This window comes from Pecten maximus, chromosome 6, assembly GCF_902652985.1.
Source record: "Pecten maximus chromosome 6, xPecMax1.1, whole genome shotgun sequence".
Lineage (NCBI taxonomy): Eukaryota > Metazoa > Mollusca > Bivalvia > Pectinida > Pectinidae > Pecten > Pecten maximus.
The window spans coordinates 21,475,542-21,501,413 of NC_047020.1; the positions used below are offsets into that span (position 1 = coordinate 21,475,542).

Here is a 25,872-nt window from a genome sequence, read left to right on the forward strand (position 1 = left end):
TTGCCCCACATAGGTTTCGAACTCAAAACCCAGAGGTGAAGGGCTAGTGATAAAGTGTTGGGACACCTTAACCACTCGGCCACCGCGGCCCCTGAAAAACAACATATGTTTCTATATAAATACAAACAGCATATATATATATAAATAAAAACAACACAAATTAATTTACCTCAAATGACCTTTCTTGTCTTGATGTCCATTGTTGGGAAGGTGAGGCTGCAGAAACCGTTGATTGATAAGATCACTGTGTAATGCGAGTCTTTGATAAGAACAACCCAAAATCAGAAAATGTGGCAAAGGCTTGTTATAGATAAAATACTGTGGCGCCCATCACATACTAAAAGGACTTTTCTTAAACAGCAAAAATCATATCATTCTTAAAATCACCAGTCTACGTTCTGATGTCACATTACATTTGTATATGATGATCCCGTAGAAGTGTCGGTTGGCTTCATGAAACATCGGGAAACAGTCAGATTTCAGTCGTTATGACAAGACGAGACGAGTACCTGATCTGTGATACAGTAACCATTATTTTTCCACTCCTACACGAGTTTGTTTCGCGTAGGCTACATTGGACTTTACGACATTTATTCATCAATTTATTCAAAATAGGTTATTACATTAAGTAAAAAGAAAGTTGCATGCACATCTACACATTGTCCTCTATATTTGTGTGAAGTTTCATTGAAATTGGCCCTTCGGTTTAGGAGGAGTTGTCTGGACAAACTTAAAGTTATGGTTCTTATCGGAAAACCTGTTTATAGTGACCAGTTGCCATAGCAACCATAATTTTGAAGAAAAAAAAGTGGCATGCACATCTACACATGATCATTAATATGTGTGTGAAGTTTCATTGAAATCGGCCCTACGGTTTAGGAGGAGTTGTCCGGACAAAATGTGTCTACAGACAGACGGACAGACAACCTGATTGCAGTAAGATACAGCCAATTGCAATATGAAGCTGCATGTTGACGGACTTCATGAAACAGTTTGCAAAATCACCGAAAACTTAGCTGAAACGTTTATAAAGAATGTTTTAGAGGAGGAAGTGAAAAAGACTCGAATACAATGTGAGGCAAATGAGAAGGAATATTCATATTCATCCTAACATATGCTCTACACGGGTGGAGGCGAAATAAAACCCAGTCAGATGTTTTGGTCCTTGGCAGCATTACGCACACGGTGTTAGGAGCTGCAACAATCAACAGAGATGATGATCACTTTAGACATGAACTGTCAGGTGTTAAAAATATATAGACATGTAACGGCGTTGGCCGGTGGAAAATTTTTATGGATCTGATGTGAAATTACGGAAAAGCCTGGACAATATTTGAGAACATATCAAAGTGAATCACAGTCAAGGAATCACGGTGTAACACTGACCAAGATTAGGAGTGTTCAAAATTAAACATCACAACAGAAGATGCTTTACAAGGAAATGAAAAACTTCCAGTTAAACAAAACTCCACAGGGATTATGTTAATTGCGTCAATACCCACTTTGTGGAATCTCTTGATAATGCGACACTGGTCTACCATTATAGAAGGATTACGTATTTGCGTAAGTCAAATTGGCAATATTTAGACGGGAATGAAAATGTTGACAGGGAGTTTACTATAATGAAACCTGCTAATGGAGATCCATTACATTCCAGACAGTGAACAAAATGTATGGTGTATAACATGTCCTATAGGTCTCAGTGTGATCTTCAGTTTTACCAAACAATTGCTATATGTTTTTTTCATGATAAAAATGGGAATTATGAAAGGCCGTTCATGTCAAAAACGAGATACATTTAACGCGTTAAGCTTTAACGCGTTGAACATAACATTTAACGCGTTAAAACTAGTTTTAACGCGTAAAGCTTTAACGCGTTAAAGCTTAACGCGTTAAATGTAAACATTTAACGCGTTAAATGTAGTTCTCATTTAACGCGTTAAAGACAGTTTTATCACGTTCATAATCATTTTTACGCGTTAAATCTTAACGCGTTAAACTTTATCAGATTAACCAATCAGTTGCACCCTTGCATCAGCATTCGGATGAAAGTTCTTGAGGGAAACAGTTTAATGACAGAATATTACAGTACGCGTTGACAGAATATCAACACGTCAAAAAGAACGTTGATATCTTTGAAAACCGATTTAAACAGAGACCGTATCAAAATAATCAATTTGTGCAATGAATCAACAATTTCTTTTTCCTCTTTCACTGTGCTTCATTCTTTTGGTCATTTGTGTATTCATGAAGGTCTGTAAGATACATTGTTGTACATTACTGTAACTGGTACATTCTGATGACGTCACATTGTTTACTGACGTTCCGAGTTGTGTATGCACTCATCGACACGAAGGTGGCATTTTGTTCTGGGATATAACGGTTATGGTAGTTTTGTCATCTTTGAACATTGATGAGATAATACAGAACATCTCATAATATACCATGTTATAAATGCAGTTTACAGAAAACGAGATGTAGAGACTGTATTTATCACTCCAACATCCATCAGCCTACTACAAGTATTTGTCGATAGTTCGTCTATCTGGTCGACTGCCATGGCAACATTGATGACAGTAAATATTCCTACAACTGGCAAATATAAACACACGATTAGAATTTAAATATAAAAGTAAACAGTAGTAAATTATTTAAAAGATAACAACAATAATTACGATAGCAATAGCTGACGGTAGAGTCAATTCTCTCCAGAAAACTGGCTCTGGCAGCCATACTGTTAGTCCTTTAAATACATAGTAGATACAGGGAATTCGATTGGTCTATTATTTCAGTCATTTTAACGCGTTAAAACAAAAGCTACGACTTTTAACGCGTTAAACGAATGAAGCTGTTTATCACGTTAAATGCTAGCTAAGTAACAAATTTAACGCGTTAAAATTCCATGAAAACATTTAACGCGTTAAGCTTTAACGCGTTAAAGATTAACGCGTTGAAGCTTTACGCGTTAAGACTTAACGCGTTAAATGTATCTCGTTTTTGACATGAACGGCCTTTCATAGGAAATACCAGCCTCATGAGACCCCTGATGCAGTTTTGTATTACCTTATTCTAGGGTCAAATGGAAGATTTCGTTTCAATCGGATTGATAGGGCCGATTTTGAAGACCATTCTTCCTTAGCGGAAAGACAAACGAGCCCAACAAGTTTTGAGGAAGAAATATTTTTCTCGAACACACCAGAAAGCAAAACATACAGAAACTTGAAGTGTTTCGTTGTGATATCCTTTCTATCGCAGGACATTCAGTTATAATAGTTGAGGCAACGTGGACAATTGGTCCTTCTATCAATAGATAAGTGTAACAGATATATCGCACGGTAGTTGGAAACGTTAAGAGAACAAATGCTATACAAACTATTTGGAGGGATAAAGGTTGGGGAAGACGACGAGGAAGTTTTATGGCCTGCCATGATAATGTCATTTGGAAATATTCTTTTTCCTTTTGTGATGTAGTCAGAGTTGTTCGATGCTCGCTCCCCGGTCTCGTTGATATGCCCGATGGTTCTATTGTCATCGCCCTACTTCTCATTTTGGTTATTTGTATGGCGAGAAGACGCGTAACCTTCCGGAGTACGTGGACGTATTATTCTACTTTCTGGGGTCTCATTGAAAATCGTTTTTTTTTTGTTAATATTTTGCCAATATTTCATCGATTTTTAGTTGGAATTACGATTTCGTATGGATATGCTCTCCGTGTCTGTCGATAACACGTGTACACGAGTAACATGAACAGGACATAGGTATCGTGAAATTTCCGGGAAATCCCTGTTGAACATGGATGCTGGCGTCCTGCTTTGGAGGAGACATCTCCGCTAGCCAATAGTTACGATCCTTCTACTCATCTAGGATTAGAACTTCGTCGGAACAAGTCGGGCTGCCAACATGGAAAAGCGGATATGATGGCCTTTTCAAGTAAAAGGCCGACAATAACATCTGGCTAGCCTTATGGAATGTATATTTTAATGTTTTTACACTGATATTCCAGTAGGAGCTTTATCTTTCTCGAGAGAGAATCGGTATTGTCGATTTATCTTCAAAGGGTTTTTCTTCGATTCTCCAATACCATCGTTACGAATTAATTGCCGCGACAGGCTTGCTTTTTGGTATGATAACCAAGATTTTTCCTCGTGTCATTGATAATGAGAACTGACATTCTGGAGCTTCCTCTCTGTTTTTTGATAATCCTGTAGAATAGTTTGCCATGACTACCTTGTATATAGTAGATTGTATTCTATTTTTGTATATTACCGTTTGCATTTGACCAGCAGTTACATTTGGCACCCTTTTTTTTTTTTTTTTTTTTTTTTATTTTTTGAGGGGGGAGGAGGGGAGGAGGGATGGGTTCGGTGAGTTCGAAAAATTAACCACAGGAAAAAAAAAAACATACTGGAATGTTGTCACACATATGTCTTTGATATAGCATGGATGATTGATATACAGCTTTTCTATGTAGATGAATAGAGAGAAAAACCAATAACCATACTAGAATGTTGTTACGGACATGTCTGTCCTTGATATGACATGCATATACAAGTGCCTTTATTGTTCCAAGTTTATTATTATGGTTTCGTATGGATATGGATTTATATTCTCACTACGACTAGGCAATGTCAAGACGATGAACATGTGGTGCGATTGAAGGTTAGATAAACAAAGGTCAAACAGTTATGTATCCCTGTTAGGCTAGTCTAGTCACGATTCTGTATGTCACTCCCACCGCGCTGGAGTTCATTTCCTTAACTTAATCAATTACTGGTCACTTCGTTGTTAGCATACATACTAATGGTGGTGGTGGTGGTGTACTTAATAATAGCTAGTGTCATTCTCTTTAACTTTGAATCCCCCTCGAAAAATGACAGAAAATATCGTCCATGAAATTCAATTTCACAATGTTTAGAAAATAAATTATAAGAAAAGACAAGTGTATTTTGATTTTTATTCATGTACATTAAATAAGCACACGGTAATGCCACATTCATATCACATAACGACGTTATCGTAAGGATGAAACTGTTGAAAAGGACGTTATTATAATTATTTACTATAATAACATTTTGATAATATACCGGTATTGTTTGAAAAAATAGGTAATGCAATAAGTACTTATCTGACAGTGAATTTGATTTCCTCGTGTATAACTTGATGTTGATAAATGACAATTTTAACCATTTACTTAATAATTGTGTTAAGATTTAACTAAAGAGCATTGACGGAGTTGACCGAGAATATGCGATTGTCAACAGTTCTATATTTAATCAAAATATATGTCATAATCTTTTCCCAACGAATCACTAATAAAAAAACTTTAGCCAGAAGACTTACCACTAATCTTCAATTGCATAGCTGAAATAATTCAATATCAAGTGACTTGTTTTATATCAGTTCGTCCATGCATTTGTAACAATGTTTTGTCATTAGTGGAACATGTGTATGAAGCAATGTTTTGTCATTTGTGGAACACTTGAATGTAACAATGTGTTGTGATTAGTGGAACACGTGTATGTAACAATGTGTTGTGATTAGTGGAACACGTGTATGTAACAATGTGTTGTGATTAGTGGAACACGTGTATGTAACAATGTGTTGTGATTAGTGGAACACATGTATGTAACAATGGTGTCCCAATATCTTGATGGTATGACTAGCTTGTAAAACATGACACCAGAAAACATACTACATATTTTCCAACAAAACACTTTAATGCAAAAAAATAGTTATATGTATTCGAGCAAGATGACTTAGCCGAATCATTGATGACACATATATAAAATGAGATCGTAGCATGGAATATTGGGGGAGGTCACATTATACAACAAACATCATATCTACATTTTATGTAATGCTATGGACACTTTAGTCATGGCATGACCATTCTTTTCTGTTCTGATGAATAAATGTTTTCTTGTATACATTTATTAGATACACGCAGCATTAATTCGGGTGTACATCCCTGTGAATTACTATAAACCACTTCGCGAGCGATTTATAAAAGAAAAATTACCAATATCTATTTCTTGTTTGTATTGATATAAATAACAGGGAAATCCTTTCATCTGTATTAAATATGCGATTGCCCCTCCTGGTTAAGATACCGAAATGTCGAGTATTAAGGGATTTAAGGATTTGAACCACAGGGTCACAAGGTCACAGGGTCACACTACAACTGTACAGATTTAGACTGAGATTAAAGTCAACAGGGTTAACGACAATAGATAAAGCCTTACAGTTGTGACGTGTCCCCGAGGTTGAACTACACACGAACATTAATACAAGGAACATATATACTATTCTCGCGGATGCTCGTGGGTTGTAACTACAGGTCGCAATATATCATCAATAAGTGAATATTCTATATGTCTACAAATTATTGCTCACAATCACGTACTTAGTCCTGACACGTGTGTCGCTATCAAACATTTATCACTAACAGCTGTATATAATTCATGCATGTATGTGTATGATCTTGACAACAAATTTGCATTAGTTACTGAACTATGTATGGCGCTAGATAACTAAACGTGAGGGGGGAAATTACCTATCACGGAATTTATACTCGGACACTCCCCATTCCCCTTTCATACACACAATAGTGTGGGAAGATATAAGGTGGTCACATGATTGAAACTGTCCAAATATTATTGAAGTATTTTGCATTCCCGAGATTCATATAATGTCAATAAGCTCATATCATGTAAACAAGCTCATATAATGTCAATAAGCTCATATCATGTAAACAAGCTCATATAATGTCAATAAGCTCATATCATGTAAATAAGCTCATATAATGTCAATAAGCTCATATATAAATAAGCTCATATAATGTCAATAAGCTCATATCATGATGTCATTAGCACATCTTTCATCTAGTTCTACAATATGACAACAGAAACTGCACGTTTCATACATTGTTTACAGTTTATCTCACTTTTCTAATACGCACATGCACAATCACAATTCACTCTTCTCTCACGATTTTAAACGTCACTGTCACTTCTGTCCTTTATAACACCTTATGTTGGTGCTTGATTGGTCCTATTCTGTATTTTCACGTGACTTTCACCATTCGATTTCGTCGTCTTGTGGAACAACTAAAAGTACCTTTTGTATAGTAGATGTAATATATCCTGAAACATAGAAAAGAAAACAACTGCTAACAACTATAAAAATTAAAAAAAAAAAAAAACTAAATTAAACAATTTGGGTCAAATATATCATGGAAAATGCCCCCCAAAAAAGTTTTGAAATGTTGACAGCAGAATGACAATTAGCGAAGTGTATAACGTCTTTCTTTCTTCTGCATAATCCGCCAAATAAAACCAAACATTCTCTTATTCTGTCTACCGTAACCAATGTCATCCTTACTATTCAGACTATTATCGTTATCAATAGAAACAAAACAACATTCTTTAAATAAACTTTGAATTATTTCCTGTTTATCATGACATCAACAAACACTACATATAAACGAACAAATAAATATATTAAGATCGCACAAGTCAATCGAGCAAACTCTTCATGGTAGATGCTCAATAATACTTTGAAATTGATATTTAAATTTCTGCACCGATGATTCTGTAGCACTATCTAGTTCACAGGATGACCATTATTTACGAGAAAAAAACCCCCATTTTTTTTAAAAGGAACATGAAAAGCAGCATGATGATACTTACTATTTAATCTATTGAAACCTGCTGGTTTAGATTTCCAGTATATGCCGAGTACGTAACAAGGGACTCCAAGCATAGTGAGACAGAAGGCCAACAAACTGATGTCTGGTTTCTGTATACAGGTAAGTACTAACAGTACTAGACTCATCACAAACAGGAATATAGGTAACACCAAGGGGAGCTACAGCAGAAACAATACATATTTAATTAAGAATGGATAATGATAGCGTTCTCATTAACCTGTTTTTTGTTTCAAGTAGTATGCTAAATTAGATAATATTTTCTTTAATTCACATATCTTTATTATTCAATTTCTCGTTTTACCGATTTTAAGTGTGATTTCGTTTGCATGTCATATATCAATTTTCTACTGTGCTTAGGACAGAACTGTCCAGGCTTAGTAACGCGATCTGCATGTAACAGAGTCGACACTCTATTGTTTAAAACAATCATGAAATTATTTGTAACATTCTGACATCTAAACTGTAGTAACGTAATGGCAACTGCGAATCCCTAGCCTCTGTAAACGCACCTGTAGGATTTTGTAGACTCAGATTACAGAGAGCTTATATTTTAAACACAAGTCGTAAACATCAGAGACTGCATTTAGTGCAATGCTTTTGTACGTCACAACCTAGGTTCGCGTTTGAATTATTGAACGTTCATTTCCGTACCTTGATAGGTCTAGGAATATCAGGCCTTGTGATCCGCATGTAGATCTGTCCTGCGAAGACGAATGCCAGCACAGTGGTGAAGCTAAATCCCATCATCTCAATCAGGTAGAAAACATCGCCAAGACTCTGCATTAGTAGTGTCAGGACCAGCTGTGGAGGACATAATTATCAACAACAGGCCATCATTGATTTGATTCTCTCCTTCAGTTGCTATTCTGCGCCATTGAAACATGGAATTAAGTTGTCAATCAAAGATTAAAATTACCATCTTAACTTACAGAAAGGCATAATCAAGGTAGACACGTTAAGTTCTACCTTGCTTAAATAAATTAAACAGTCGACATACCGGTATATCATGTTTTTTTTTTGTATGATACATGTTTTTGAATGATACATCGACATGATGAGCATAACGTTATTGTTTTTTACTATAGAAAACCAGAGAGTTAGGTAATACTTTAGTATGTTACAAGAAAGAAGCCTACTTATCTATGTATACAATGTCGTCATTGACGATCGTATTTCTCTTGATTTACTAAACACTGACTATCGTATGTAACTTAAAGTATAGACTTACGATGGTGATTAGAGATGGGGCTGGTGTGAGGAATTTGTAGTTTATCATGGCCACGATGCTAGGAAGATGATTGTTACTGGCTCCCACAAAGAACAGCCTGGTCCACAAGATAATATTAATGGTTAGAGAGATGAAACATCGCACTTTATACTGTATAGTTGTTAATTTTCACGGGACTATTTTCGGGGTTGTCACAGTCGGATCTAGGATGTTGTATTTCGCGCAACCAAACTTAACATTCTGCAGTACAAACTTCTAAACGCTTGATTGTGTATATCGATATTAGCTCGGTATTTATTTTTGCGCTATATTTAATGACTGCAAATATAGAGAAATTGAATCCCCGCGAATATTAACAACTATACAGTAGATACTTCCTGACTGGTATTAATGAAAGAATATATGACGGACTAGAGAGATGAGATTTTACACTTATCGACTGTGAAAATAGCAAAAATCAAATCAGAGCAAATATTAACAACAACTTAGTACCACAAAATGACAAATAGTTACTTATTTATACATAATGAAAAAATCCGAAATTCAAACTTATAAGACACAAGTAAAGGATCTGCGAGCTTGTACAAATACATTTTCTGAAATGTTACTGAAATAACCGTAACATAATCTGATTCTGTTCTGATATTTAACTAATGTATCAGAAACCATATACATTTTTTATTTGTATGATACCAGAACAATAGAGTCGCCGATAAATACTATACAACATGTCAATATTCTATTTACACAAACCATATAGAGAATAGCACAGTATCTTACCTTGACATTGAGAGACTGGTACCATTCATAGACCCTGCCACTGAGATAGCTATCAGTATAGGAACAAATACCGACATCACAGGAACGGTCATTTCAGAAAAAGTCTGAAAACACAATGCTGGTATAAGAAAGCAAACATAAAATTGTCCACGAGAACGAAAGAAATTACTGAATCTTGAGGTAACTAATGTTTTCCGAAAAATAAAATCACAGAATAATTTTATATTAATGTAAATATGATGTAATTTTCACTAAAATTTGTTACGATAAATAGTTCAAGAGTTATAAAATGTTTGATTAGTCTGGCCGTTCTTTATCTTTAATGAGAAATATAATATCGCGTCCCCTATATTATACATATATATTCATATGGCCGTAATGTAATCATCGCAAAGAAAAAGAAAAGCATTAGGCATGAAGTCACTTATAATTATGGAATATCGGGGAGAAGGGGAGAGAGAGGGAAAACTTTATCATTAGCTTTATTTAAAATTCAATAAAGACACCTAACAGCGAAAGGGGGTTGCTCAAGGGGGAAAAAAAATTGGTTTGAGTACCAATATAATTCCAACACGGAAAGCTGTATGTGGCAACAAAACCATGATGTTCAATATTATTTCTATACTTAAATATTACGGAAAATAAAGAAATATATCTGTGCTGCAGGGTTTTAAATTCTCATTGTGATATTTCTGTCGTATTGACCGTAAATATTGATTACTCTAAACATAAACCTGTCTTGACGTAAGAGATGCATTTGCATTGAATCTAGCAGCATTAGTTTTTGTTTTCCTTTTCGGAACGGATTTTGTTTTTTTTAATCAATCGTTTCCTTTTTCTCTGGTGTTATTAAGCAACAAGTGATGACGTTACATACCACAGCCACTGCTGTAGACTGAAGCATCTCGATGGGAGTGAGAACAGCAAAGTATGCAATGTTTGCCACCAAATACACTGACGTCACAATTGCCATGGAGATAATGATTGCTCGAGGTAAATTTCTGTAAACAGAATTAATGAGTACCATGTTACTTTTGTAAGATATATTTAAGTAACAATTTTAAAACAAAACATTTCCCAAAAATAATACCGCATAAAATAACGTAACAATAACATCATTTTACATTGTTGTAGATATGATTTGGGACCATGAACGGGAGCCAATCCGATTATAAGCGAACCAATCAAAGTTGACAAACTGTAAATTAATATACTTCTTACAAATATGATTTTGTTCTGCTTCACATAATGGGTAATTCATTTTTCTGTTTATACTGAGGCGTTACCATAGTGACAGACTTGAGTGTATTATATCGAAAGGTTAAGTGGTAAATGATTTGCAACAAAATCTATTATTCTTATATGGACGTGTTTTCAGCACCGGAATATATTTATAAGGCCCTTAGCATCACTGACAAGCCATAGAAAGAGGAATCAGCTGTATGATGTCCCTAGCATCACTGACGAGTCCTAGAAAGACGAATCAGCTGTATGATGTCCCTAGAATCACTGAAAGGTTCTAGAAGGACGAAACAGCTGCATGGTGTCCCTTACATCACTGATGAGACATAGAAGGATGAATCAGCTGTATGATATCCCTAACATCACTGACGAGTCCTAAAAGGACGAATCAGCTGTATGATGTCCCTATCATCACTAACAGGTCATAGAAGTACGAATCAGCTGTATGATGTCCCTATCATCACTAACAGGTCCTAGAAGGACGAATCAGCTGTATGATGTCCCTATCATCACTAACAGGTCATAGAAGTACGAATCAGCTGTATGATGTCCCTATCATCACTAACAGGTCCTAGAAGGACGAATAAGATGTAAGCTGCAGTCGGCGATTCATCTTGGCTCTTGGGCTTATACCGGTATTTTATGTGTGTTTTGTATATTCATTTAACGGAAATATTATAGAAATATAAAACGATATGATATAATTTACCTGTGTGGTTCAATCAGTTCATCAGTGAGGAAGTTCAGATAGCTCCTGTAAACAGAAAATATCCGAAACTGAAAGTTTTCTACAAGCAACTAATATTACATAATATATATAATCGATAGTTTGTAAATGTTTTTGATGCATGGCGGATTACTAATGTTTTTTATAATGTTTATTGTAACTTAGATATGGATTTCTGCTCTCACCTTCGAGGACAAGTCATGATATTATGGAAGATTTCATAGGATAAACAAGTCGTTTATCATACATCACAACTAGGTTTCGTATAACCTGTCATTTTGTTTTCTGAAATACTTACCATCCTCCGAATGCCCAAAATCCTGAGTAAAACGATATTGCAATTGCCCCGGCACTGTAATCGCTATCTGCGAAGGAATCTTTGAAGTTATCCACCTTGCCTAGGAAATAAGTACAATATTTCATACAATTAAATGCAGTTGGATACAAGATTTTGTTTCGTTTTGGCTAAACGTCCTCGCAAATGTCAAGGTTATGACGGTGTTTAGGGGATACATTAAAACAGAAAAGGCCAGGAAAAAACACGAATATCTATTGTGTTGAAATGGAGGCAAAATATCTATCTTGGTCTCTTCGGCGTCCCGGTAAGAGAAGACAAAGGAGAACACCCCGAATCTGTACACTTTTTTGTGTGGCCATAACACAATCCTAGGGCACTCTAGTGTTTCCTAAGCAGATTACATAAGAGAAACTATCTCCCTTAATGGGCCAAACACTTACAGCGAGATGCAACATGAAAGGGGCCTTGTACTGGATTTGGCAATAGATATACAATATTAACCTACAGGTATAAAATACCAATAAAAGTTATCAGGTACCATTAAAAGAAAAGATATATGTTAAAGTAGTATGGCCTCATATGTACTGCAGCAATCTGGAACTATTTGTATGACAATGTGTGACAAATTGACTGGTGGTTTCTTGTATGTTGCCTTTCCTTTAGTTTTGGTCCATGCTTATTTAGACACAACATGGCTTAAATGTCTTCACAGTTGGCGCCGTTGGTATTTTTATTCCATTAAAAACGTTACAGTTATGAAACACATTTCATATCACTATTATTTGCCTGGAAGGATTTTATCCCTGGAAAAATGTAAAATTTACAGAAAATCCGGGAATAATAAGACAATGGAAGACATGTGGTAATTGACAACTTCAGCAGTACCATTTTATGTATGATTTTATTATCGTACGCGTAAAAGCACAAAATATTCTGCCGGCAATTTTGATGAAGCGTACTTATACCAACCATATATCTTACGAAGCTATCAACCAAATTATACTTAGCTTATCACACGCGACCAGCCATCGATTTTTGTGTGACAATTTGCTTTCAAGAAGAACAATTTCATTAATCTCGACAGTTCTGTGCACGCTGATGACACAAACAAGGGGTCATTAACAACCCATACGTTCGAACGTACCACTTGATCAGTAATTGAAATCTCGTCAACTTCTCGCGAGAAGATCGGGCGTGACAGGTATGCATTATGAAGACGTTAAGACAATGTAAGGCCCTTTGATGAATGGTCACTTAACCTTTAAAACAGACACCCGAGGAAATTAGCTAGATATCGTATGGGATAATAAAGATTCTCTACCACAGACAAAGTAATTTTCTTGGCGATTCACGAAATACCGTTGTGTGTTAACGATAACAGCTTTCAAGTCTTTATTTTCTAAAAAGAGTACTCATATGTTTAGATTAAATGTTTATTTATCTTACTATACGTATACGTTTATTTATCTATTTTCAGATTATTTGTTTATTTACTGTAGTACATTGTATCTATTTTCTAAACAGAGTATGTTTATTTATTCTCTAAAGAAAAAAATATGTTTATTGACTTATTTTCTGAGTAAATTATTATTTTTTAGACGTGAATTTTGTTTTGACACATTGTAATGGGCCCTTCAACAATGCCTGTTGTAAAAAATAATGGCAAAAACTACAACTAGCATACTCACAATTTAACGGAATATTACAAGAGAGAAAATCGCTAAAATAATATTACCGATTACATATTTACGTTTACAGTTCTAGTATACAGTTAAATATTTAGTTAAATATCTATATTCATTCAGTAATTTCAATATATCAAATGCATCTTCATTTACTTATACGACAGTATCCGGAGACTTTTCTGACCTTTGTGACAAAGGAATCAGCTAGAACGAGAGCAAGAAATGATTATAAACTTCATTTGGAAAGGTAAATAAGAACTTTCACATAATCTTATTCATTTACTCTCATTTCAACTAAAAACTTAATCTTCTACTACTTATATATATAATTACCTTTCCCAAGGTAGACGAATCCGATGATGACGATGGTAGCAAGTGCGACGAGTTTACAGACGGTAATTCCAACTTGTACCTTTGCTGCCCATCTAACATTGATACAGTTGATTGAGATCAGCAACGCTACAAACAACAATACCATCTTAAAACGATGGAGATCAACAATGCCATAAACAACAACATTATCTTATAACGACGGATATCAGCAACCCTACAAACAACATTATCTTATAACGACGGAGATCAGCAACGCTACAAACAACAACATTATCTTATTACGACGGAGATCAGCAACGCTACAAAGAACAACATTATCTTATAACGACGGAGATCAGCAACGCTACAACAACAACATTATCTTATAACGACGGAGATCAGTAACGCTACAAACAACAATATTATCTTATAACGTTGGAGATCAGTAACGCCATAAACAACAATATTAACATATATAATGATTAAGGTCAGCAACAACACAAACAATATTATCTTATAACGATGGAGATCAGCAAACCCAAAGACAATTATATTATCTTATAACGACGGAAATATGCAACATTACAAACAACAATTTTACTTTGTAATCATGCATATCAAATAACAATATAATTTTATAACGATGTACAGCAAATAACAATATTATCTTTCGACGATGTACAACAAATAACAGAATTATCTTACAACTATGTACACCAAATAACAATATTATCTTACAAGGATGTACAACAAATAGAAATATTATCTTTCAACGATGGACAACAAAAATTATTATGTTATAACGAAGTACAGCAAATAACAATATTATCTTAGAACGTTGTACAACAAATAACAATATTATCTTTCGACGATGTACAACAAATAACAATATTATCTTTCGACGATGTACAACAAATAACAATATTATCTTTCGACGATGTACAACAAATAACAATATTTTCTTACATCGATGTACAACAAATAAAAAACCAAATCTTCGGTTTACAGAATAATTTAAATGTGGCTTTCTTTTTTAATCTTCAAAATCTGGTTGAATGTGTTTTAATTATACGTTGTATTTAAAATATCCTAACAAACTAATTATGTACACGTTGACGTTTACAAGATAACAGGTGCATTACATGAGCACACTGTACTGTCCCAGTTTAAAGTGTGTCAAGGAAAACCCTAAAACATCTGTACAAGATAAGTACAGTAGGATAAGTGGTATTACGATATCTGTTATGTTGATGAACGAGTGCTGTGCATTATATAACCACCGGAGCCTCGACAATGACTGTCAACACCTTATCTAGTACTAGAAGATTATGCCCCTCGGTCAAATATCATGTTTTTTATTCATTGACACGGAGAGTCAACTAGCTAACAGTCTTCATCACATCAGAGATAACACACTCTATCTGATAACACGAGTTAACACAATACCGCTGATTTGCATTTTTTTTTTTTGACAAGTGCGAATTTTCTTTTTAACTCAATTCGTGCTTCAAGGCAATGTACCCCACTAGCTTTCTTGAGTGTTCAAGCCATGCGAAAGTATTTTTCTAGTTAACTGTATAATTGTCCCAAAAATAATGTATGTAGAAGTGTTATAAGTGATGATTATACCAAAATTAAACTTAAACTACCCACTTTTTGTTATTTTTAACAAGCAAAAAACTAAAATACCTCATAGTTAATAAACCGTTGATAACGAAAACATAACAGACAAGACGGCTTTCAATGACAGATGTTGTCCAGTTGGGTAAAGATAAAATACTAAAATATCACCTTCCTTAGAATTACAAGAAAAATGGAGAGTGCTATCTAGTAAGTACGATCAGTAGCAAAGGCTGCCGACATAAAAGGAAAGAAAGATATGTGTTGCTGGTGTTATTTTGTTTGAGTTTTGAAAATAGTTGACCTTTAATAAAATGGGTAAACATTTTTAAATGATATTAAAAAACATTATGCGAACTCGTCCATCTTGATTCATAATATATGGCATTCATATTTGAAATGAAAGACACTCTGCAAGCTATCACAATATTTCCAAGCAAGTCAGAAACATAACTACAAAAATACCACATAAGTTCCTTGTAATATTTACTAGTACTATCTTTTTATATATTCTTTCTTTCTTTTTGTACATTGTACAAATCATCCCTGGTGATGTTGACGGGTGTGTCGTTGTCTTTGTGGTCACGTGAACAACAGCATTTGCGATTTGATCAATGGTACTTAAATTCAATATGCTGAGGTCAGGGAATAGCCATACAAATGTGAGCATTTATATATATATTCTGATCACTTATTGATTCTATTCATTAAACGGATTTTACGTCCAAAATCGCGACCTTGCTACCTTTCAAGCTGACGAATTTGATCAGTGAGAATGTTTATGCTAAAATCGGGAAGCGCTGGTGGCTGTGTCGTGACACTACAATAAAAGACCCTTTAAGGCATCAATGTCCGTGCCTTTCCGATCTATTAATAAAAGAAACATATTTTGGTTTGCTAATTTTCGTATCTCATATTGACGGGAATAGGTAATCGACTCAATTATGAAGCATGATTGGAATTTCAAAGACAGCAACATTGTATAAATACATATATCCCTTTTGAGTGTAACGTTTACGAATAAAAACATTTGAATGTTGATTGCTGTCGGTGATAAGAAAGCTTTTCATATGGTAAACACTGTAGCCAGACATGTACCATTAAAAGGAAGTCAATAAAATGGAATGTAAATTCCATTATCATTTCCTACGTGTTTGAGTAATAAAGTAATATATACTTAGTAATCGACCAGTATAAAAGCCGAGAAAGATAATTTGAATTTTTTGAACAACGTAGGATAATTGTGTTAGCAGGTGGTCTTCAAATAACAATTTAAATCAGGTATAAATTCAAATAACAATTTAAATCAGGTATAAAGCGTTTTCTTTTGGAGTGTGATAGGAATGTTTAGAAACTGGGTTTTTTTTTTTTTAACAACTGACGTTAGTGTGATATTAATTTTTTTACTTAATGAAATACCAGACGTTTGTTGATACATGAAAACCAAATTAGCAAATTTGTTAACAGGAAAACAATAATTTTAGTATATCGCATAAGTAACGCATTTCATTCACACATATTTGAGAAAAGGAAAGTCATGGATATATGTACAGAATACTTACCGATTATGAGAGCTGCAATGAGACGAACGGCAACAAATGGTGGATCACAGTCAGAATACACTGGCTTAAGGATGTATGTGGCGAAAATGAGACAGGATGCGGCTACACAAACTGGACAAATGATTATAAAATTAATCCACAGTGCTAAAAATGCAAAGAAGTCTCCGAAGGCTTCACGGATATAAGTATATTCGCCTCCCGACTTAGGGATACATGCTCCTAACTCGGCAAAACACAGGGCGCAAAGCGCCGAGAAAACACCCGTCACTGTCCACATTACACATGACATTCCAACAGACTTGACATTCTGTAAAATCCCTACAGGGGACACAAATATCCCCGATCCTATAATAATCCCTACAATGATACACACAGCCTGAAACAGGCTTATCTGTTTCTTTAGTCTCACATTCTTGTTGGTTTTTGTTGTCAAACTTTCCGACTCCGAGTGGCCGTTTGATATCTTCCCATTGAGAGCATCTCCGTTTGTCATTAAAGCCATCTTGAATTTGTACGTGTTCAGTGTTGATCATTTATCCTGTGAATGAAACAAAAACTGATAACATGTGACATATAACAGGTAACAGATACTATGTAATATGTAACATATAACATATAACCTATAACATATAACATGTAACAGCCAATATAACATATAACCAGTTAATTCTGTCGCACGTCAAATCTATAACTCTGAAATAGATAACGGACATTTAATTGATGCTTCAAGGAATACCATATATACGTATATCTCTCAAAGATGCCATAATACAAACCCGATTAAGCTCAAGTCCTTTCTCTATCATATCCCTACAAAAACAGTGTGATTCTAACTCTTAACCGCATGCAATCATTCTTATTACATATTACTATCGCTGTTTTAAGATTTCAAGGTTACCAAGCCCTGATCACAATGTTACGCAACTCAGACAACAAGGATACCAAGTCATGACAACAATGTTGCACTACCATGACAACAGTGTTTCTATCCTGACAACAGTATTACCCTGTCATGACAGCAGTGTTTCCTTCCCAGACAACACTGTTACCCTACCCTGACTAATGTTATCGGATCGTGTAAACCATACCTTGACAATTATGTTACCGGATCCTGTCAACAGTGTTTGCCTATCCTGACAACTATGTTACTCGACCCTGTCAACTGTGTTTCCCTACCCTGACAACTATGTTACTCGACCCTGTCAACTGTGTTTCCCTATCCTGACAACTATGTTACTCGACCCTGTCAACTGTGTTTCCCTATCCTGACAACTATGTTACTCGATCCTGTCAACAGTGTTTCCCTACCCTGACAACTATGTTACTCGACCCTGTCAACTGTGTTTCCCTACCCTAACAACTATGTTATACGATCCTGTCAACTGTGTTTCCCTACCCTGACAACTATGTTACTCGACCCTGTCAACTGTGTTTCCCTACCCTGACAACTATGTTACTCGATCCTGTCAACAGTGTTTCCCTACCCTGACAACTATGTTACTCGATCCTGTCAACAGTGTTTCCCTACCTTGACAACTATGTTACCGGATCAGGTCAACTGTGTTTCCCTACCCTGACAACTATGTTACCGGATCCGGTCGACTGTGTTTCCCTATCCTGACAACTATGTTACTCGACCCTGTCAACAGTGTTTGCCTATCCTGACAACTATGTTACTCGACCCTGTCAACATTGTTCCCTACCCTGACAACTATGTTACTCGACCCTGTCAACTGTGTTTCCCTACCCTGACAACTATGTTACTCGATCCTGTCAACAGTGTTTCCCTATCCTGACAACTATGTTACTCGACCCTGTCAACAGTGTTTCCCTATCCTGACATCTATGTTACTCGATCCTGTCAACTTTGTTTCCCTACCCTGACAACTATGTAACTCGATCCTGTCAACAGTGTTCCCTATCCGGACAACTATATTACTCGACCCTGTCAACAGTGTTTCCCTATCCTGACAACTATGTTACCGGATCCGGTCAACTGTGTTTCCCTATCCTGACAACTATGTTACTCGATCCTGTCAACAGTGTTTCCCTATCCTGACAACTATGTTACTCGATCCTGTCAAATGTGTTTCCCTATCCTGACAACTATGTTACTCAATCCTGTCAACAGTGTTCCCTATCCTGACAACTATGTTACTCGATCCTGTCAACAGTGTTCCCTACCCTGACAACTATGTTACTCGATCCTGTCAACATTGTTTCCCTATCATGACAACTATGTTACTCGATCCTGTCAACAGTGTTTCCCTACCCTGACAACTATGTTACTCGATCCTATCAACAGTGTTTCCCTATCCTGACAACTATGTTACTCGACCCTGTCAACAGTGTTCCCTACCCTGACAACTATGTTACTCGATCCTGTCAACAGTGTTCCCTACCCTGACAACTATGTTACTCGATCCTGTCAACAGTGTTTCCCTATCCTGACAACTGTTACTCGATCCTGTCAACAGTGTTTCCCTATCCTGACAACTGTTACTCGATCCTGTCAACAGTGTTTCCCTATCCTGATAACTGTTACTCGATCCTATCAACAGTGTTTCCCTATCCTGACAAGTGTTACTCGATCCTATCAACAGTGTTTCCCTATCCTGACAACTATGTTACTCGACCCTGTCAACAGTGTTCCCTACCCTGACAACTATGTTACTCGACCCTGTCAACAGTGTTCCCTACCCTGACAACTATGTTACCGGATCCGGTCAACAGTGTTTCCCTATCCTGACAACTATGTTACTCGACCCTGTCAACAGTGTTTCCCTACCCTGACAACTATGTTACTCGATCCTGTCAACAGTGTTTCCCTATCCTGACAACTATGTTACCGGATCCGGTCAACAGTGTTTCCCTATCCTGACAACTATGTAACTCGATCCTGTCAACAGTGTTCCCTATCCTGACAACTGTTACTCGATCCTGTCAACAGTGTTTCCCTATCCTGACAACTGTTACTCGATCCTGTCAACAGTGTTTCCCTACCCTGACAACTATGTTACTCGATCCTGTCAACAGTGTTTCCCTATCCTGACAAAAATCCTACTCCGTCAAGAGTGTCCCTACCCCGATAATAACGTTATCATACCCTGACAACACCATTATCTTAACAAGTGTCAGTGTACATGTACTCATATAACAATGAGACTCTAACCAATATTACCCTAATCTGACAACAAAGTTACCCTACCTTGACCTTACTTTTCTAACCTAACCTCACACCATTGTCTTTGTCACCTACGATAACCCTTTTTGTCAAAGCAACGACACGTACGTATCCTAACAGGAATGACCGATTCTGCAACACAGCTGTTGGCCTTTATAAACTTAACGCGTTTTATCATTGACAATTTTCACCTGAAACGAATATGAATTAAATCGTTGCCTCTGCAAAATCAATACATTTCATAAAAGAATAATAGAATCTGATAATGCATGTTATTACAACACAGAGGATGTCCGTACAGCACAACGGCTAATGACTTACCTACCAACCTGCGTCTGAGAAACTGAGGGTAGCGCGCCAGAGCGTCCACGACGAAGCATAGCTGTGTGTGCGAGGACAATATTCGCTTAATCTAAAACGATGAGACCATCTATTTATAGTGCTGTTCATTGAATAAATCATGTATTGGCAATTCTATCTTTAGAAATGTCTACGCCCCATCACAATGACTGTTCAGGCTTGAACTTTATTCTTTCGGGCAAGAAGAATAATAATATAAATATCCTCATCATATACGCCAATTTATAACAAGGTGGTTAAGCTAACAGCTTGTATGAAGACTTGATCACCGATTGACTATCTCTAGTGCGATAAGAGACACTAGACTTTGTTTCGGCCGAAGATTCGAAATAGGTTATGCAAGCTAAACCAATACTTTATGTAACTGGTTTCCATTCTTTTCATCGCTAATTGTTTTAGAATTTTAAAACATAATAAATTGTACCTTATCTGATTTCTTCCCATCAGAGCCTTTCGTTGGTAAGCATGAAATGGTATCCTACTGATTTTGAGAATGGATGTTGTCAGAATGACCACCACAGACGACTACTAAAGCTACCTGTCCACGTGTCATATAGGATAAACTGACTCTGTGGCGAAGTGGCCATGCTCACTTCACGTGCTAGATGAAGATATGATACTAATCTAGATAAAGACCATTGTGGTTTCTTACCACTTACATCAACACCTATGAAATAGCATTGTATATCTCCATGCTCATACTGAACTTTGGGAGTTTACCTGCACTGATTGAATAAGACTGTTCTGGCGGTTGACCTACTTCTCTGTATTTGAATGGACATGTCAAGAAGGTAAATTATCGCAGGTGGTGAACGTAACGGTCATCATCTTCATACACATAATAGCCCGAACAATATACACTGATAGCGAAACCAAACATTGGCAATGTAATTTCTCACAATGAAATAAAACGCTTGGTACATAACACCCGACATAGACGGACTGTTTCAATATTACATTAAAGGTCCAATAAGAATGTTATCATTAACCACTTAAAACGATGAACGTTCCTTATCTTCCTACAAGCGTCATGTTCGTGTGCTCCTTCATTCATTAGAAATGTTACGGTTTTGGGACAGCTCTATATTCCAGCCCTTTGGTTGAAACCAGTAAATTTCCTGTCGTCTTTTGAGATCCATCTCCAACGCCCCCAGGGATCGAAGCAGCATCATTTATTTAACAAATCAGACCAAATTTGGATGTAATCCACCCATGCAATAAGGGAGAATAGCATCTTGTAAGCAAAAAGTAGGTGAGTTCCCATTTTAATGCCCAGCCCTCCGTTCGTTCAAAGGGGTCAAACCAGCCTTATTCATTTTCCCTTCCCAAATGATATATCAGATCATATTTGATTGAAATCCACTCGGCGTTACAAGCGTAGCCCTTAGAAAGGAAACGTTTATGGACGGCGCACGACGATAGACGGCGCACGACGATGGACGAAGCCAATCTAATATGTATGATGTGACGAATAGGTGAGATCGATGACATCGAAAAATTGTCAATTCGACCTTAAAGTGAAATATTGAGGTAAAAAAGGTCATCCTGACCTGACCCCTTATTCGATGTCGTTAGATGTTCATGTAACGTAGTGAGAATGAGCATCTATATTTTAATGAGATTGGGACGAAACATGTCTGGACCATCATATGGCACACTGCCACTAAAATGAGGTGATACTCTTTACATGTCATATATATTATGTGTAGGTTACACATTGTAGACTTGTGACATTCTGTTATCGCATGTCATACACTTATATCATTCACCTTTAAAACCGTTACATGAGTTTTTACATTACCTGTATTAGATACCGATATGACAAAGGTTACATCACCATGTACTAGTGTAGATTAACAAGGTAAGTAATAGTACAGAATCGAGATCATCACGTCTAGGTGATAATAGACTCGACCCTGTTTCTTCATCACACTAACATATAAAATTGAGCTTTATTTTTGTCTCTAGCATGCGTCAGAAGGTAGAGGGAGGTGATCTTTGTATGTTCGATTCCACAAACAAATACATAAACAAAGGACTGGTGGCCACTGGCCAGTCTAAGGTGACAAACACTAGACGACAACCTCTGAATCAATTATCAAAAATCAACAGACGTAGAATCAAGTTATCTTCTTCATACAACACAGTCTGGTGATTTAACAAAAAATTGGTAAAAATGGAGAAATTGAAATGTGTTTGAGGAAAACAAGCAGTAAGTAACGACATGCAAAACAAATAGTAATTGCTCGATTAAACAATGAAAAAATGAATATAATATAGATTGACATAGAATACAACGAGAATATAATATAGATGGACATAGAATACAACGAGAATACAATATAGATTGACAAAGAGAATATGATGAGAATATAATAAAGATTGACATGGAGAATACAATGAGAATATAATATAGATTGACAGAGAATACAATGAGAATATAATATAGATTGACATAGAGAATACAACGAGAATATAATATAGATTGACATAGAGAATACAACGAGAATAGAGAATACAACGAGAATATAACATAGATTGACATAGAGAATACAACGAGAATATAATATAGATTGACATAGATAATACAATGAGAATATAACATAGATTGACATAGAGAATACAACGAGAATATAATATAGATTGACATAGAGAATACAACGAGAATATAATATAGATTGACATAGAGAATGCAATGAGAATAAATCCAAGTGTTCCAGAGGGGTAAGCGTCTTCTGCTACGAAGGCGTTTCCGGTATATCGAGTTAATGATTTAAATATATAATTGTAAAAACAAAACAAAACAAAAACAAAAAAACGGCAACTCAGAAATGAAAGTAATTGAATTATATCTTGTCAAACAGTTTTTTTTATGAATCATTCTTTTAAACTGATTTCAAAATTGATATTCTTATTATAAATATAATCATATTATAGTGAATAATATTATGAGAGTTCGTTAAATGGATATCTGGTATTATATTTGTAATTTTCTATATTACAAACGAAAGGATCTACAAATGTGGCGTGTTAATACAATATTTCACCTAGATTTGTTGTATGCTGACCATATGGCAATGTGTTTGTCTCAAGGTCGAGGACCTGGTTCAGAAAAGGGTCACAAGTATGTTAAGTAAACAGAGATCTATAATATATTATCAGTGATATATGTCTTTAATGATACCTGGACTGTTAAGTATAATTCCCACCATTATGTTTCCTGGTGAATTATGAGTTTTATCATTGTATATTAAAGAGTGACGGTATTGATTTTCCAGTCGTGAACTTTCCATTTTTATGAAGCATCCCTGTTTTCTCATATCTTGTTAAACCTGGCAGAATATATATATCACTATCTCCTAACATAGTTGACCTTAGTTACATGTGTAACAGGAGAGGAGAAAATGAAGCGGCCAGACCGGGGTTCGAACCCGGGACTTCCGAACACTAGCCAGATGCTCAACCAATTGAGCCACCTGGTCACAATCTAATCCCGCTACACATGTACTATATGTTGACTTCCCAGTCGTGAATTGTCCTATCTTGTGGGAAGCACATCTGCTTCCCCATCTGTTGTTAAACCCTGCAGATATATATATACATGTATATCACGATTTCCTAGCATACATGGCTACATATATGTATATTCATTATGTGTTAATTATTTACCTCTAGGCATCTATTTCATGTTTATCATTTTTCCCTTTCCATACCATTTTGATTTATAAAGTTGATCTTTATGTTAGACACATATCCAGTAAGTATTTCTAATGGGTATATAATTATCCATATATGTATCCGCATTCATTATTTCACTTGCACCAGCTGCGTCATACTGTTGATGTGATCTCCTTGATACACATTGTTGACCTGGTCATTTTTTTTTCTGCATAGCCGTATAATTTGCTTTTGGCCCCGGATATGTCGCGAAAGGTGGCGTTTCTGATCATGATGTAATATGTGATTGGTCAATGTAGCGGTAAATGCAAAATGCAGATATGCGGTTAAAAACGAAACAAAATTAATATTGAATGCAAACTGAATAATTGGATGTATCTATTCAAATGACACATTAATAAAATCATATTCCTGATTCAAATGCAGTCTTATTATCACCAAAATGATAAAAACTGATATAATTTTGTTATCCGTGCTGAAACTGTGCATTTATTAATTAATTCGTTGATTTATTTCACCAGCAATTTTACATTATAACCACCAGCATTAAAACTATGCCGTTTACCTTTATTAAAGATATTTCTTGTTTTTGTTATTGTTGTTGGGTTTTTTTTCCAATAAAACTTAATGATGATTATACTGAGTGACAGAGGCTAATAAGTGATGTGTGTCAAATGTCTTCAAAATAAGACCGAAAATGAAGTCACAAAAATTAATTGAACGAAGTAAAATAAAATTCAAGAAGAGAATTCATGGCCTAATATGAAATATTCATGGCACCGGTGACTAATAGTAATAATTAAACAACCATGGAAAAAGTTACCTATAAACACAGAATATTTTGAATATCAATATAATTAATTAAATTTTCACAGTATATTTGAAATGTACAAAACCAGTTGAAAAATAATCTTAATGTTTTTCAACTACTGAAATAGGCCTAGGCCTACAACCAATCCGTATTTAAACTGTTAACCGGAAGTAACGCTCATATTGTTATGCGCCCATTGTTTACTTTTTTAACTAACTATATATATATATTGACATTTATTAAGCATTTTCATAGCATATAATGACGAAGGAAGTTTTGGAATGATTTTATAAATAAACAAAGATGGTAAACATAATTTTGAACATCGCTGACAGCCAGGTCAAGCTCGGGAAATCAATATATGAGCAGCGACTGCATTTGGAACACGTGTTTGGGGACTATACATTTGTATGCACACGTGTGTTGTATCGAAGTTACGAGGAATAGAACATAGTTTGTTAACAGTATGGTTAGTCAGGTGAAATAAAATCAACAGGGTAAGAACTTACCTCTATTCTCCTTCAGATAGACCGGCTAAGTATTATTACTGGTAACTACTACATAGATGTAGCCTATTGCATCACCCCAGTCAAACAATACTGTACTCGTCTGCCGGCATGGGAACCCATACGCAAAGTATTGCATCAGCTCTGGAGTTTTTGTAAACATGCACACAA

At 35.7% G+C, this 25,872-nt stretch overlaps 1 protein-coding gene across 3 annotated transcripts; it reads right to left on the bottom strand.

The window, feature by feature from the left end:
* Window positions 1–4,940: 4,940 nt before the first annotated feature.
* Window positions 4,941–25,872, bottom strand: LOC117329223 (cystine/glutamate transporter-like). 3 transcript variants are annotated; one of them, XM_033887054.1, is made up of 12 exons: window positions 21,131–22,090; window positions 20,668–20,758; window positions 17,163–17,700; window positions 14,002–14,127; window positions 11,984–12,083; window positions 11,668–11,712; window positions 10,594–10,717; window positions 9,717–9,820; window positions 8,937–9,033; window positions 8,360–8,509; window positions 7,689–7,866; window positions 4,941–7,142 (listed from the first exon to the last, which is right to left on the bottom strand). In XM_033887054.1, exons 3-12 carry the CDS (start codon window positions 17,662–17,664, stop codon window positions 7,075–7,077), a joined length of 1,494 nt encoding a protein of 497 aa, XP_033742945.1. In that variant the 5' UTR covers window positions 17,665–17,700; window positions 20,668–20,758; window positions 21,131–22,090; the 3' UTR covers window positions 4,941–7,074. The 3 variants fall into 3 exon arrangements, with proteins under 3 accessions (XP_033742945.1, XP_033742944.1, XP_033742946.1); XM_033887053.1 differs by lacking the exons at window positions 20,668–20,758; window positions 21,131–22,090 and adding an exon at window positions 25,705–25,872; XM_033887055.1 differs by lacking the exon at window positions 20,668–20,758.